General features: G+C 44.4%; 1 protein-coding gene across 1 annotated transcript in view; it reads left to right on the top strand.

Annotated features, from left to right (window-relative positions):
* C13H4orf51 (chromosome 13 C4orf51 homolog) overlaps positions 1-5,965 on the top strand; it is a 47,020-nt gene extending 41,055 nt beyond the window's left edge. The window contains exons 4-6 of the mRNA XM_049852822.1: positions 2,547-2,712; positions 3,012-3,068; positions 5,941-5,965. Coding sequence (XP_049708779.1) covers positions 2,547-2,654 — 108 coding nt within the window. The 3' untranslated portion in view covers positions 2,655-2,712; positions 3,012-3,068; positions 5,941-5,965. The remainder of the gene's footprint in view (positions 1-2,546; positions 2,713-3,011; positions 3,069-5,940) is intronic.
* The last annotated feature ends 10,053 nt before the right edge of the window (positions 5,966-16,018 follow it).

Raw genomic sequence — 16,018 nt, 5'->3', positions numbered from 1 at the left:
GGCGACTGAAGGTTTAGAGTTGGTGTGAAGGTAATCCCTGATTTATAGTTAGGCAAAAAGTAAAGCTGTTTTGGTAAGCAGTCTTCCTTAAAGCCTCATGAACATTTTCTTGTTTAGATCTGGCCAGTTATTTTGGAAACAAACCTCAAAGAGGCTTCAAAAGACTGGAATTTCTGTTGTACCGTCAAAATTTACCTCAGTGATATCAGTAATTTGTTGGGTTCTGCCTCTTGCAATAGAGTCGTTACGAGTTGGAATCAACTCAGTGGCAGTGGGTTTGGTTTTTTCATTTCGGCCTTTTGTAAAAAAAATAAAGCACTAAGTCCTCAGATTGTCCTTCACTGCTGGGGACCCAACTGGGTGCCCAGCATCCTGGACCTGCCCTGCCTACATAGCTGTCCTCATGTGCCTGTCCTGACACACAGCATCTACTGTCCTGTCCTTGTGACCCTGACTTCGCCAGGGGCTCTCTCTGTCTTGCCTGATTAAGTAATTTTTCATAGGAGGTAAAAGTGGGATTCTTTTTATTATGTCATAGTGTCTGGAGACTTCCAGAGAGTGATTTGAAAAAAAGAAACTGGTGTTTGCAAGCACCCTACTGACTTCAGCTCATTTAATATAAAAGTGACACCTATTTTTGCTATACTGCTACTTTTGCTTATTAAGATTTCTCTTTAAATTGCCTTTTTTTTTTTTTTTTTAACTTACCCTCACTTGGTATGCTATTTATGTGTATTAGGGGAAAAAAAAAAAAAACCCTGACCACTAAAACACAAAAATGTCATTCAAGTACCACCTAACATTTTATAAGAACTACCAGTATTTTTTTTTTTTTTTTAACCAGTTATACGTACATTTCACTTTGGAAAATGTTAGTCTATTGGGCCCCAACTAGCTAATCTGATAAACTTAGCTAATAGGACAGGATTGGATGATCCATCTTGGTTAGTTTCCTAGTGTTGCCATTTTAAAGAGCAGAATTTTGATTTCTCACAGTCTGGAAGGCTAGAACTCCGAATTCAGGGCACTGGAGCTGGAGGAAGGCTTTCTCTGTCAGCTCTGGGGGAGGGTTCATATCTCCCAGCATTCCTTGGTTCCTTGGCAATCTTCACATGGCATCTCCCTTCCCTCAGCTTGTGTTTGCATGTCTGTGTGTCTATGCTGCTCTTTATAACTCTGAAGTGATTAGGTTTAGGACACATCCTTCACTGAGATGACCTCATTAACATACCAAAGAAAACCCTATTCCCAAAGGGGATTACATCCACAGATACAGGGGTTAGTACTCCAACAGTTATTTTGGGGTTGGGGGGACACAATTCAATCCATAACACCACGTAACCGATCTATTTTCGTGGTGGCCTTCCAGAAATGGTGCTTTTTCTTCATTTACTGCTTTTGGACCCAATGACTTTCCCAGAGAGCATTTTGAGCACGGAAAGGCCGTGCTGTGACAGGCAGTGGAGGGAGTTCTTTGAGGGCATTTGAAGCCATGCAGTCCACTGAGAGCTGTATTGTGCGGGCAGTCAGGGACCTCCCTCCATTATAGAGCTAGTTTGTGCTTCTAGGAAGGGTAGCCAATTTCCTGAAAGTGTCTTTACTGCTGGCTGGCCTCCTGGGAGTTGCTTGGGAGGATCATTAACTATTGTTAAATAAATAAATCCCTCTTGCTACATGGAGTTGTACCGGTGCCAAGCAAGTCCACTGCCAATCAGGGTCTGCAGCTGTTCTGTGAAGAAGCTGCCTTTCTCTTTGAGGGGCTGGCTCCCTCTGCCCCTCCCCTAAAGTGAATTTTCTATACTCACAGTAGCCTCTTTGAAGTCAACCATTCACAACGAATTCATCACATTATATCCACTGTTGTTTTGATGATGCAATAACAGGCTAAAAATACACACACACAATGAATATGGGACACTTATTTGGGAAACCTTGGGCCTAGAATCCTGACAAAAAATAAATCATGACAGGATGCTTTGTTAGATAAGGCAAAACATTAAATCCTTTTGTAGGCACTGTATTTTGGGGAGAACAAGCACTGAGATGTACAAAGTACAAATTCTGCATTAGCAACAAGTAAGGACTGAGTGAAAATTTCAACCATCCACAATATTCTTAAAGCATTTGTTTGATGTCTAACATCTTTGGTAACCATCCTCCAAATATTTATATTTCTCGGTTTTCTGGATCCTAACTTCAAGAAGTTCACCATGTAAAACTGGAAAGCTGAGACATTTACACCCAGGAATGGCAGGAGCAGAGGAAGGGGGGAAAGACAGGAACATTAGAGAAGCAGTGGGTTTGGTTAGTGATTCCAAGGGTTCCTTGCCTTTTTTTTTTCATCTCCTGCTTATTGATCTGGCCTTCCACTCAGAGACACAATACATGAAATAGAAAAGTTAAAAGAGATGGAAGAAAATCTTGGAACAATCCCAACTTCTGCTCATGAGTGATGTCTGGCTTGGAAAAGGCGATTTAATTCCCAATTCTGCAAAAAAGTAACCCGTGCAGATGGGAGTGTTGACAACCAGGTAATTTTTCTCCAGTTTCAGGGACAATGTGATTCTGAAAGCAAAGTTAGCTCCTCAGATGACTCAGAAGTTGATCAATACTTCGATTGTGTGCTGGGAGGACCGTTGTCATCCTTTAGCTGAGCTGGAAACCGAAGCCACCCGCTGCAGGCCCGGAGTTTGCTTAATAAACGACTTTGAGGTATGAGAGGGCCCGGGAATATCTGGACTTTGGCAGACTGGCTTCCCTGGGCAATTTCCTGGGCTCCAAACACCTCGATTTTTTTTTTCCCCCCAGTTAGGAGGGACAAAAGCTATGGTTATAATTGTTATTTTGCCCCTTAAAATAAATACTTGGAATTACATTTCTCAGCAAAACCACCGAAATGGTGTTGTGGCCCCAGGAGCTGTGGGCTCTGGCCTCAAAGAACCAGTCCCTCTCATCTGAGAGACCCCGGGAGGGCACAGGGCGTGTGAAAGGCTTTTCTGTCTTCCGAGCAGTGGCCCAGAAGAGCCGGAGCCTTCCCGGCCACGTTTTCCTCCGTGCGAGGCGCCGCGGTGAGCAAACTGGTTCGGGCGGTGGAGTGGGCGCCCCGGGCAGGCGGAGTCCCGCCCTTCGCGCCCGGCTCTCCTCGCCGTCGCCGAGCCTCCCCGGGGCCCGCCCCCGGCCCGCCTGCCCCCACCCCACCTGTCTCCCCTCACCCTAATACGCCTCTCCCCCACCGTCCGTCTCCCCCCACCCTGGTACGTCTCTCCCCGCCCCAGCCCATCTCCCCCCGACTCACTCTGCGGCCTCCCCCACCCCCGTGGCCCGTCTCCCCGCCCACCCTAGCCGGCCTCTTCTCCCCAGGCTGTCTCCTCCCCACACCCGCCCCCGGCCCGCCTCCACCACCCCACCCCCACCCCCACCCCACCGCACCCTCCCTTACTCCCCCCACGCCTTCCACCCCCCCAGCCCGACGCCCCCCTCCACTGTGCGCTCTGCCTGTGCGGAGCGCGCTGGAGGGAGGGTCGTGGCCCGGCGGTGGCACCCAGAGACTCAGGGTGCGGGAAGGGCCCGGGAGGAGCCCGCCGCTGCCCCGGGCAGCACAGGGTCCCACCAGCTGCCGTTCTACCAGGGGAGGCAGAACTGCGTCTCATCCACGAAAGTAGCCGCTTCCATCTCCCTTCTTCCTTCTACTGCTGCCCCTGACCCCATTTATGCTCATTTATCAAGACTACCCTTCTCTGTATGATTTTTGTTGAATAGAAAAGGGTAATTAAAAGTTACACACACACACACACAAAAACACACACACAACACACACACACACACCACCTCCTTCCCAGTGGCTATTTTTGTTCTTTAACCCAGGTTGGGCTAAATACATTCCCGGTGAGCCATCTGGTCTGATTCCCGATTCCTTCGTATGGTTTCCATTAAGCTCGCCAAAACCACGCATTGAAAATGTAGCCCTGGAGCCACTCAGGAACCTCCAGGTTTTTGCCCTGGCCAGCCTAGTTAGAGAATGTCAGGCGAACGGGGTATAGGGCTCTGTTTAAGGTCCTACAGCAACTCCAGTTCAGAGTCCAGTACCTAATGATCGGCCTTATGCCGTAATTAATATGCTTTATTACTCCAAGAATATGCAATTCTCCATATTAATGGTTATCTATCATTCATACATTCATTTATTTTTTACTCTGTGCAAGGCATAACTTATTAATCTTATGTTCTCATTCTAAAAACGTTAACAGCTGTGCGGATGGTTTTACAAAATAACCTGGTCACAGAAATTCAGTTCACCAGCAACATTTGTATGGTTGGGTCTACACCTCCCTTGCCCGCCCTCCACTTCCTTACCCCCAAAAGGCAAAACTCAAATACTAGCTTGTGGAAAAATACTCCCTCACACATGGTTTTGGTTTGTAGGGCAAGAAAAGGGGATGGGTTTCCAGAATCATAGAATGTTAGAGCTGGAATGTTCCCTAAGGTTTATCTAGAATAAACCTGTCACATTATTGAAGAGACTCAGAAAGTGAAGGAGTTCATGGAAGGTCAAGTGACTTATGAGCAAAGTACTCACTCTTTTAATACTGTGGCCTAATTTGGGCATGTTGGTTCAGAGGAGACCTGGACCTTAGGCTCTTTATCATATACAGCAAAAAGGATTTTGGCCAAACTCAATTCATTTGTAGCACCTCCTGTCTTTCTACTGCCCTTTCCTCTGCAGCTCCATCTCAGTCCTGCTCTGGGTCCTGCCTTCTTGGGAAGTCATAGCCCTTTTTACCTTTCCCTACTCTAGGTTTTGCTCTCTTTTTCCCTTTGAATTTCCTTCCCCCCACTCCTCAACTGTGAGATTTTATTTGGGTTTTTAAAATGAAACCAGGTGCTGCATAAAACAAAAGCAAAGTAATAACAAGGGAAGACTATCCAATGCCTGAGGAATGTGCTGAGTTTTATGACTCAGGCTGTCCTGGCAAAGAAATCCGACTTACATGAAGAGGTGGGTGGCACAGAACACAGACCATACATGGCAGCCCTCGCCTTACCAGAGAGGCCATGGTCAAGCCTGCCTGTGACTCATTTCACAAAACCAGAGACTTGTTCCTTGTGGATCAAGACTTCCCGAAGGTTAAAGCCAACCAAGCAACTTCACCCCGGCTGGGTCAGTTCAGTCTGATATTAACTGGGGCCACCCTAAGATTTGGAGGGAGAGACCGGGCAAAAGGCCATCTCTGGGAAAGACACAGGCCTGATGGTCTTGGGCAAGGATTTTGTGGTGCACTGTGGAGACGAATACCATGTAAGCAGCAAAGGGACGTGAAAATTAGCAAGTATTTTGTGGAGACAATGGCTGGGGAGCTCCAGGTCGGTCGCAAGATTGCCACAGAGCCTTGGAAGCGGGGAGTGTAAGAAGGCTACTGGGTGCAGAGGGGAGTTTACTCTTTACAGCAAAACAAAAAGCAGGAGAAGCTTGTCAGATTCTGGCGGGGGTTCTTGGATGCCATTCCTAAGGAAAACCGGAGGAGTAACTGAGTACAGGAGGGGTGGACTTTGCATAAACACCCAGGCAGGCACACATCCTCGCATTCTGAGAATTCTTTTCAAATGAGCATAGTATTGGGGTGAGGTGTACTTTTTTTTTTTTTTCTGTTACTAAGAGACAGGCTGAGAGAGCTGAGTGTGCTCAGGAGATGCCTCCCCTGGCAGAGGTGGCAGGAGGAGTCAGGACTTGGGTGACAGGAATCTGTTTGCGCCCTTCGTTACACAGGCCTGGTTTGAGCAGCACTGGGAGTCGTCCTGCTGGTTTCCATCACCCCAGAGAAGGCTGTCACTTTCTGGGTGAGAATGAACCTTGACTGGCATAAATGAGATCTCCATGCCGCAGCCTCCTGGAATGGGAGCTCGTTTGTCCTTCTCATACTTGGTTCTTTTTCCTCTTCGTAGAATGCCCGTTTAAAAAACAACTGCGACGACTCCATAATTGCAGGAAAAAAAAAAAGCTCTGCTTAACTTTTTCATTAAAGCCTACTTACCTGGAAAAAGAAAGTCTTTTAAGGACCATGACTTCATAAATATTTATAGTGTGAACAGCCGTCTCTCTGGTTCTGGGGGAGAATGGGCTCATTCACTTTTATTTATGATGTGACACCCAGGTGAGTGACATCCGTCATCTGGGTCGGCCCTACACTCTGTTCCACTGAAGCATGTTTATAGAGTGATTATGCTGGCAAATATTTGCTATATTTAGTCCTTCTCCTCCCCCTAACCCCCTCTTAGCCCTCTGAATCCCCCAAACCAGCCAAAAGCCAAGATTATGGTCTAGGGAAGATTGGAACCGTAATGACCAGCTACAGAGGTTTGAACAAGTGCCGTAGAAGATTTTGACGAGTTGGGAGGCAATTAGAGTGGGGACAATGACTGTTATTATAGCATCCACAAACTGAGGGAGTTGGGTTGGGTCTATCTCTCACAGGTGAGGCCTCTTGCTGCTGACTGGGAGGGTTTTGACAGGGGATGGGGCACAGGCCTGAGTGATGAATGCAGATGGATGCTTATGAAATGTTTTCCTTCCCAGGCACTGCTCGTTCTCTGGAGAGGGTCTCACAGCCACTCGGATCTGTCACTGTGGACCCCAGGGCTCTGGGGACAGGGCTGATGAGGGCTCTGTGACCTCGGCTGGGTCAAGGTCTCCAATGTAACCTGAGGCTTCCCCCTGTCAGCCACACCTGACTCCTGGCTGTCCAGCTGCACATGCCCTGCTGAGCTATCCCGACAGCTTCAGGGTTCAGTCCTTGCCTCTGGTCAACTTGGCCACCTATTATTTACTCTGGGAAGGGCCAGGTCTTGGCACAGGGGCCTGAAGCATTGCCAGCATTTTATTTTTAGAGACAGGAAAATGTCTGCTTTTTGGCAGCAGTTCTTTTTTGGCACACACCAGGGATGGGGTAAAAAAGTTCAGGTGAGAGATTCCAAGCCCTAAATTCATGGTATATGACGTAGGCAACAGCATCACGAACCTCTCAATGGAAGCCTTTGTAGAGTCTAAACTCTTTAATTAGAACACCCCCTCAGCAGAGCTGTGGCCCTCCTGCTATACCCTGGGCCGTAAGAGATCTCTTGTCCACAAACTTCATAGCTCTGTCATCTAATGGGTACCTGTCATGGATTGAATTGTGTCCCCCCAAAAAATACGTTGTCAACTTGGTTAGGCCATGATTCCCAGTATTGTGTGGTTGTCCTCCATTTTGTGATTGTAATTTTATGGTTTAAAGAGGATTGGGGAGGGATTGTAACACTACCCTCACTCAGGTCACCTCCCTGATCCAGTGTAAAGGGAGTTTTGCTGGGGTGTGGCCTGCACCACCTTTTATCTCTCAAGAGATAAACAGGAAAGGGAAGCAAGCAGAGAGTTGGGGACCTCATACCACCAAGAAAGCAGCACTGGGAGCAGAGCACGTCCTTTGGACCCCAGGGTCCCTGTGCCTGAGAAGCTCCTCGACCAGGGGGAGATTGTGGAGAAGGACCTTCCTCCAGAGCCGACACAGACAGAGAAAGCCTTCCCCTGGGGCTGACACCCTGAATTTGGACTTGAAACCTACTGGACTGTGAAAGAATAAACTTCTCTTTGTTAAAGCACTAGATAACTAAGATAGTACCTTTGGAGCGTGTCAGCAAGTCTGAAATACTGTTTTTACCTCCATTCATCTCCTTTCCTACCAGTCCATTTGATCTAGTCCTACTTGGCAGGCAGAGTAAGAAAAAGAAGCAGTCTGCTAAACTGTATGTTCATCAACCGTCCCTCCTGAGGCCCACTGACATTGTCATCGTGATAATTGGTGCCAGGTGACCAGCTTCTATGGCAACAAGGGCATAACCAGACTCAAGGATTCTATTCCCAAATTTTATTGGAATTGTTATTCTTCCCAAAGTGGTTGCTCCCAAAACATAATTTCGTAGGTCCTTTGATTCTGTAAAGAATTAAATTTTAAGTGTTTCCAACCTGTCTCCCCAACTTAAAAAAAAAAAATTACTTTTTAATTAAAAAAAAAGATACATTTTTTCTTTGTTACCTGTAACCCATGATTACTTTTTGGATTCATTTTTCCTCATGCTGGAGTACATCCTTTGGTAGGTTTTCTTTTGTTCTCCCTCTCTACCATTTCAGAGAGTGTCTATAGGTAATAAATAGTTCTGAAGCCTTGCGTGTCTGAGAATTGCTTTATTTCAATTTCTCTCTTGAGTATTAATTAGTCTTGTTATAGAATCCTTAAGTTCAAATTTCTTTCTTCCTAAGCATTTCTAAGCTATTCCATTATTTTCTTGAAACCTCTGTGGTTGATAAGCATCCTTCTCTTGAACTCGAAAATCACTCCTTGTAGATCATTTATCTGTATCCCATTGTACCTTTTAGGATTTTTTTTTTTCATCTTGATGTTAAGGAATTTTATTATGATATCTCTGTATGTGGAGCCCTGGTGGCACAGCGGTTAAGAGCTTGGCAGCTAACCAAAAGATTGGCAGTTTGAATCCACCAGCTGTTCCTTGGAAACCCTATGGGGCAGTTCTCCTCTGTCCTATAGGGTCGCTATGAGTCGGAATTAAGTCAAAGGCAACGGGTTTTGTTTTGTTTTGGTTTATATGTCATTTTATTTTTAAAGTTGATGCTCCTTGAAACTGACAGGCTCTTCCAATCTGTGGGATCTGGTCTTTCTCTTGTTCTAGAATGTGGAGTGGGGAGGAAGAAACTAGAAAGGTTAAATCGATCTATGCAATAACTTGCCGAGGTAGAGAGGAAAGGGACTGTGAGACCTGAGTGCTGGGAGGAATTTTTAGGGGTTATAGAGAGAGGGAGGGAGAGCCATTGCGGTGCAAAAGGTTAAGCGGTTGGTTGCTAACCAAAAGGTTGATGATTCAAACCCACCCAGCCACTCCCCAGGAGAACGACCTGGTGATCTGTTCCCATAAAGATTACAGCCAAGAAAACCCTGTAAGCAAATGAAGGCAGATGCTACAAACAAAACTGAATTATGCTTGTTGTTGTTGTTGTTTTCCAGGGGGCCAGTCTTAGGGGTCCACTGAAAATGGAGAGCAGCTGGGTGAAAACAGTTCACCTGAATTCTCAAGGGAGCTTGGTAGTTTCTTGAAGTTGCCATCAGCATTTCTTCTTTTCTGGGAATGCAGGGTTTCCTCCACTTTGTATATACACTGCTGTACCCAGCTCCAGAAAGGGGGCAGTGCTTCCAAAGCATAGATGTACCTGCCTTTTGCCCAAAAAAATCTTCTTTACAAAAGTAACAGTACGAGGATTTTAAAATTGTATTTTACAAAAGAGAGAACCAGGCATTTACTTTGTAATTTCAAGGTGCTGTATTTTCATTTTCTGGTTAATCTATAATTGAAGGTCCTTGTGTGGTACAAATGGTTTGGGATTGACTGCTACCCTAAAAGTTGTTGATTTGAACCTACCCAGTGGCAACTTGGAGGAAAGGCCTGGCGATCTGTCTCTGTAAAGATTACAGCCAAGAAAACCCTATGGAGTATAGGTCTACTCTGTAACACGTGGGGTCGCCACGAGTCTGAATCAAGTCAACAGCAACAGGTTTGGCTTTTGGTTATAACTGATTGTGGCTCCTAACTCATTATATTTCCTATTTTCCCCTTCATTTATTCGTTTTCCACAGCCTTTATGTTAAGCAATTAGTGATCTATACATTTGCATGTAAATACCCTTCTGGAATTTGGTGCCCAATGGCGGAATCCATTTTTAAAAAGGTTTCTGAAAAAAATAACACCCCCTTGTTTTGAAAATTTAGATCTTCAGTTTTTAAAGCAGGCTCACCTCAAGAGAAACATGCGACAAGTGTCTAGCAGATGTCATTATTGCAAAGTACTCCCCTCAAAAACCTTGAATTTTTACTCCCTTCTGGATTTGTTGCTTTAATGGCCAAGCCCACCATGGTGACACCTTACACTCCGCTTCTCAAAACGTGGTCTGTGCAGCTCTGCCAGATGGTCTCCTTCAGAAGAAACACTTTCAATATGATAATGTTTATATTTGTGTTTCTGGCATGAATTAATATTTTCTCATGATATTTAATAAAAAAACAGATTATTTACATTTCTGTTTCATAAATCCCAGTACCTTTCTTTCCATTATTACTGATGAGAACTTTTTTTTTTTTTCCTTTTGGTGAAGGGGCAGCGAGCGTGGGAAGGGTCGTTGATCTGCAGCTCTTTCTCCCCAGGTGAAATGGTGTGTAGTCTTGACATCCACTCTTCTCCAAGAACCGGGCAATGTTTCTTCACGATATACATAGGGTTGCCATGAGTGGGAGCCAACTCAACGGCCACTAACAACCTCTTCATAAAGGCCAGGTTTGGAATGCATCAGAAAGGGAGAGTTTAATCAGGGTAACATGAGACCAAGGCTCCAATATAAATAACTTCTTTTAAGCTTCAAAGTCTACCTCGTTGGTCTAATATTCTGGAATTTGGTGACTGAGTCTGTGCCCTTGGACCATATGCATCATGTTTTTCTTTCTTTCTTCCTTTTTTAAGAGTCCTATCATATTCTCTTCTAAGCTGTCATCTTTCCAGACTGGAATTCTCCTTTTTTAACTCTGGTCACAGGAGAGACCTTTCCACCCCTTGGCCATTGTGTGTGCATTTCTCTAGACTTTCTTGTTTAGGAGCACCTCCCACCCCCCCCCAAAAAAAAAACCCCATTGCCATCAAGTTGATTCTGACTCATGGTGACCCTATGGGACACAGTAGAACTGCCCCAAGGGTTTCCAAGGAGCACCTGGTGGGTTCGAACTGCCGATCTTTTTGTTAGCAGCCTAGCTCTTGACCACTACACCACCAGGGTTTCTGTGCAAATCATTTCCTGTGAATGTCCCTGGCTACAGAACGTGGTCCTGGCAGACAGTAACTTCAGTGACAGTATGAGGGTGTGGCAGGAGGAACTGCATTCCTCTCAGAGGATGAATTATACCTAAAAGGATATGGAAAATGGGTTTGATGTGTGGCTGGATATTGAAATGTCAGCAGCTTGTGCCTCTTTGAAGGAATGTGAAGTAGGGAATAGGAAAAGGTTAGATTTCCCTGAGAGGAAAGGGAAGATTTGATATCTTTTAGCAAGAGCTAGGTATTCTGGGTGGTGCAAACGGCTGCCTTTTCAACTACTAACCAAAAGGTTCACAGCTCAAACACAGCCAGGGGCACCTTGGAAGAAAGGCCTGGCAATCTGCTTCCAAAAGGTCACAGCCTCAAAAACCTAATGGGACACAGTTCTACTCTGATGAAAATGGGCTCCCCATGAGTCAGAACCAACTTGATGGCAACTGGATAAAAACAAAAAAATTTGATAGGTTTATAATATTTTTTCTTTCACTATCAAACTTAATTGTCGCCAGCACCTTACCACCAACTCATTCTTTAACCTCTTGAGAATTGGTTTCCACTCTTAACACAGTCCCTAAAACTGCATTTGTGAAGATCACCATGGACCATGAAATTGGTAAAGGCTGTGAGATCCAGCCTCACCCGACTCATCCTTCTGTAGAATTTCACACAAAAGTCTCTCCATCCTTGGCTTCTGCAACAATGTTCTGCTTGTATATGGTCTTCTCAGTCTCTTTGTTAGCTTCTCTTCCTTCATTAAAGTTGGCATTTTCAAAGGTCCTATCTTACAATCCTTCTGCTGGCTTAAATATCATCTTTGCACCTACAGATCTAGCCATGGATTTTCTCCTGAGCTCTGGAATGTGTGTTTATTTTGCTTGTCTTTTCTACACACAAATGTCCTAGTCAGAAAGAAAACTACTGTGATACAACAGATGAGGGATGCTAAGGACCTGCACCAGGATACTATGAATGGAAGATGCAGGATAGATTCATAAAATATTTGACAGACAAAATAAACAGGACAGTTTATCTTAGTTGTAAAAAGAGAGGGAGGAAGAAAAAGAAGAAAAGGGCAAATTTGACTCCAAGTTTTGTAGCTTGTCTAATTTGGAGGATGGGTATGCCCTCATTGCAGCTAAGGAGTACATGATGGGGGCAGTTTGGAGGGAGAAGATGATAATGACCTCAGTTTAGGACATTTTTTTTTAGGTGTATTAGTTTCCTAGGACTGCTGTAACAAAGTGCCACAAAGTGGGTGGCTTAAAACAACAGACATGCATTTTCTCATAGTTCTGGAGGCTAGAAGTCCAAAATTAGAGTGTCAGCAGGGCCACGCTCTCTTTGAAGTCTCTAGGGGGAGATTCTTCCTTATCTCTTCCAGCTTCTAGTAGCTCCAGGTTTGTGACAGCATAACTCCAATGTCTGCCTCCATCTTTGTATGGCTCTCTTCCCTCTGTGTCTATGTGTCTGTCTCATCTCTTTTTATAACCTGAAAAAACCAAACCCGTCGCTATCGAGTCAATTCTGACCCATAGCAACCCTGTAGGACAGAGTAGAACTGCTCCATTAGGTTTCCAAGGAACACCTAGTGGATTTGAACTGATGACCTCTTGGTTAGTAGCCAAACGCTTAACCGCCGCACCACCAGAGCTCCCTCTTTTTACAAGGACACCACTTACATTGGATTAGGACTCAGCCTACTTCAGTATGACCTCATGCTAACCTAACTGATAACATTTTCAAAGACCCTATTTCAAAACAAGGTCACAGTCACAGGTACTGAAGGTTAGGATGTCAACATATATTTTGGAGGGAAGCATTTAACCCATAATACTAGGTCTCTCTACTTCTGGTCTCTTGCCTTTCAAGTCCTCCTTTGTTAATGCTGCTAGAATTATCATGTAGAACACTTTTCAGATCATGCCATTCTTCTCCTCAATTTTTTTTTTTTTTTTTTTGGTTAAAAAAGAAATTTTTTTTGTTTTTTAGCTCTTATTAAATATAGAGTAGTTCTGTCATTTGGTCTCCTTAACGAGGGTCTTGAAGCTCCACCCAAGCAGGCTTTGTTTAGCTTTGTTGTAATCGCCAGAATAACAGAACCCACCATGCAGTCACCTTCTTGTCTCTACCCAAGTTGTTCTCTCAATCTGGAATGGCCTCCCCACTCTTGCTGCCTGTGAAAATCCTACTCATCCTTTAGATTACAATTTGCAAGCTGCATCCTTCATGAAACTTCTGTCCACTCCCGTTAGAATTTGTAGCTCTTTATTCAATACGTCTACAGCAATTTATGTATATTTTTCCTTGTATTATAATGCATTTGGAGCTATGGGTGGTGCATACAGCTAAGCACTCGACTAATAGCCAAAAGGTTGGAGGTTCAGACTCACCCACAAGTGCCTCAGAAGACATAGTGCATTTGCTCCAACAAGCATCTTCTATTGGTTGGTAAACTCTGTAAAGATAGGAAATGTATCTTATTTATCTCCACTTCTTACCAGCTCCTAGCACATGGCTTTCCACATATTTTTTGCTCATTAAATGATGAATGAAAAGGAGAGAGAAAGAAAGAAGTGGGTCAAGGCTAGAATGGAAGAGCAATCCAGGGAGAGAAGTGGTTGGGGGAGTAGGTTTGGACTTGCTTTTGAATATGGGCAACTAGGACGGAAGCTTTGGGGTGTGAAGAACAGGTGTGAAGAATGTTCATGATGTAGGCAATGGATTATGGGTAATGTGAGGTGCTCATATTTGAAGACAGGATCCTGTGACACAAAATAGCGGATGCACACGACTCAGCCTTTTTTGCATAAGCAAACCAGCAAAAACCAAAACAAACAAAAAACAGTTGCCATGGAGTTGATTCTGACTGATGGCGACCCCATGTGTGTCAGAGTAGAACTGCGCTCCATAGGGTTTTCAATGGCTGACTTTTCAGAAGTAGATCACCAAGTCCACCTCTGGGTGGACTCAAACCAACAACTTTTCAGTTAGCAGCCGAGCACATTAACCATTTACACCACCCAGGGAGACAAACTGAACTGTAAAGTCCTTCATCAGCAGGAAATTATTTTTCTACCCATTTAAAAAGATACATGGTCTATTCATGTACCCAAAACTCCTGTATATTTAATCACTGCTGCTACTATGTCTACTGTCTGATACCATTAAAGATGGGACCTCGACTGATAGTATGGTGATGACCCATTGTTGTTGTCATTGTTGTTAGATGCCCTTGAGTTTGCTCTAACTCATAGAGACCCTAAAACAACAGAACTAAACACTGCCTGGTCCTGCGCCATCCTCACAATTGTTTCTACGCTTGAGCTCGTTAACAGCCACTGTGTCAATCCATCTCACTGAAGGTCTTCCTCTTTTTCCCTGACCCTCTTACTTTACCCAGCATGATGTCTTTCTCCAGGGACTAGTCCCTCCTAGTGACATGTTCAAAGTACGTGAGATGAAGTCTCACCATCCTTGCTTCTAAAGAGCATTCTGGCTTCTTACAAGACAGATTTGTTCGTTTTTCTGGCAGTCCATAGCATGCATATTCAATATTCCTCACCAACACTGTAATTCAAAGGCATCAGTTCTTCTTGTTGTTGTTGTTAGGTGCCGTCGAGTCGGTTCCGGCTCATACCGACCCTATGCACAACAGAATGAAACACTGCCTGATCCTGCACTAATCCTTAAAATCTTTGTTATGCTTGAGCCCATTGTTGCAGCCACTGTGTCAATCCACCACATTGAGTGTCTTCCTCTTTTCCGCTGACCCTGTACTCTGCCAAGCATGATGTCCTTCTCCAGAGACTGATCCCTCCTGACAAAATATCCAAAGTATGTAAGATGCAGTCTTGCCATCCTTGCTTCTAAGGAGCGTTCTGGTTGTACTTCTTCCAAGACAGATTTGTTCATTCTTCTGGCAGTCCATGGTATATTCAATATTCTTCACCAACACCACAATTCAAAGACATCAATTTTTCTTCGGTCTTCCTTATTCGTTGTCCAGCTTTCACATGTGTATGATGAGACTGAAAATACCATGGCTTAGGTCAGGCACACCTTAGTCTTCAAGGTGACATCTTTGCTCTTCAACACTTTAAAGAGGTCCTTTGCAGCAGATTTACCCAATGCAATGCATCTTTTGATTTCTCGACTGCTGCTTCCATGGCTGTTGATTGTGGATCCAAGTAAAATGAAATCCTTGACAACTTCAATCTTTTTTCCGTTTATCATGATGTTGCTCATTGGTCCAGTTGGGAGGATTTTTGTTTTCTTTATGTTGAGGTGCAATCCATACTGAAGGCTGTGGTCTTAGATCTTTATTAGTAAGTGCTTCAAGTCCTCTTCACTTTCAGCAAGCAAGGTTGTGTCACCTGCATAACACAGGTTGTTAATGAGCCTTCCTGCAATCCTGATGCCCCGTTCTTCTTCATGTAGTCCAGCTTCTCGGATTATTTGCTCAGCATACAGATTGAATAGGTATGGTGAAAGAATACAACCCTGACGCACACCTTTCCTGACTTTAAACCATGCAGTATCCCCGTGTTCTGTCCGAACAACTGCCTCGATCTATGTAAAGTTTCCTCATGAGCACAATTAAGTGTTCTGGAATTCCCATTCTTCGCAATGTTATCCATAGTTTCTTATGATCCACACAGTCGAATGCCTTTGCATGGTCAATAAAACACAGGTAAACATCCTTCTGGTATTCTCTGCTTTCAGGCAGGATTCATCTGATATCAGCAATGATATCCCCGGTTCCATGACCTCTTCTGAAACCAGCCTGAATTTCTGGCATTTCCCAGTTGATACACTGCTGCAGCCGGTTTTGAAGAATCTTCAGCAAAATTTTGCTTGCGTGTGATATTAATGATATTGTTCTATGATTTCCACATTCAGTTGGATCACCTTTCTTGGGAATAGGCATAAATATGGATCTCTTCCAGTCAGTTGGCCAGGAAGCTGTCTTCCATATTTCTTGGCATAGACGAGTGAGCATCTCCAGCGCTGCATCCGTTTGTTGAAACATCTCAATTGATATTCCATTAATTCCTGGAGCCTTGTTTTTTGCCAATGCCTTCAGAGCAGCTTGGACTTCTTCCTTCAGTACCATCAG

Source organism: Elephas maximus, chromosome 13 (assembly GCF_024166365.1).
Source record: "Elephas maximus indicus isolate mEleMax1 chromosome 13, mEleMax1 primary haplotype, whole genome shotgun sequence".
In the NCBI taxonomy this organism is placed as follows: Eukaryota; Metazoa; Chordata; class Mammalia; order Proboscidea; family Elephantidae; genus Elephas; species Elephas maximus.
This window is presented reverse-complemented; position numbering and strand designations above follow the sequence as displayed.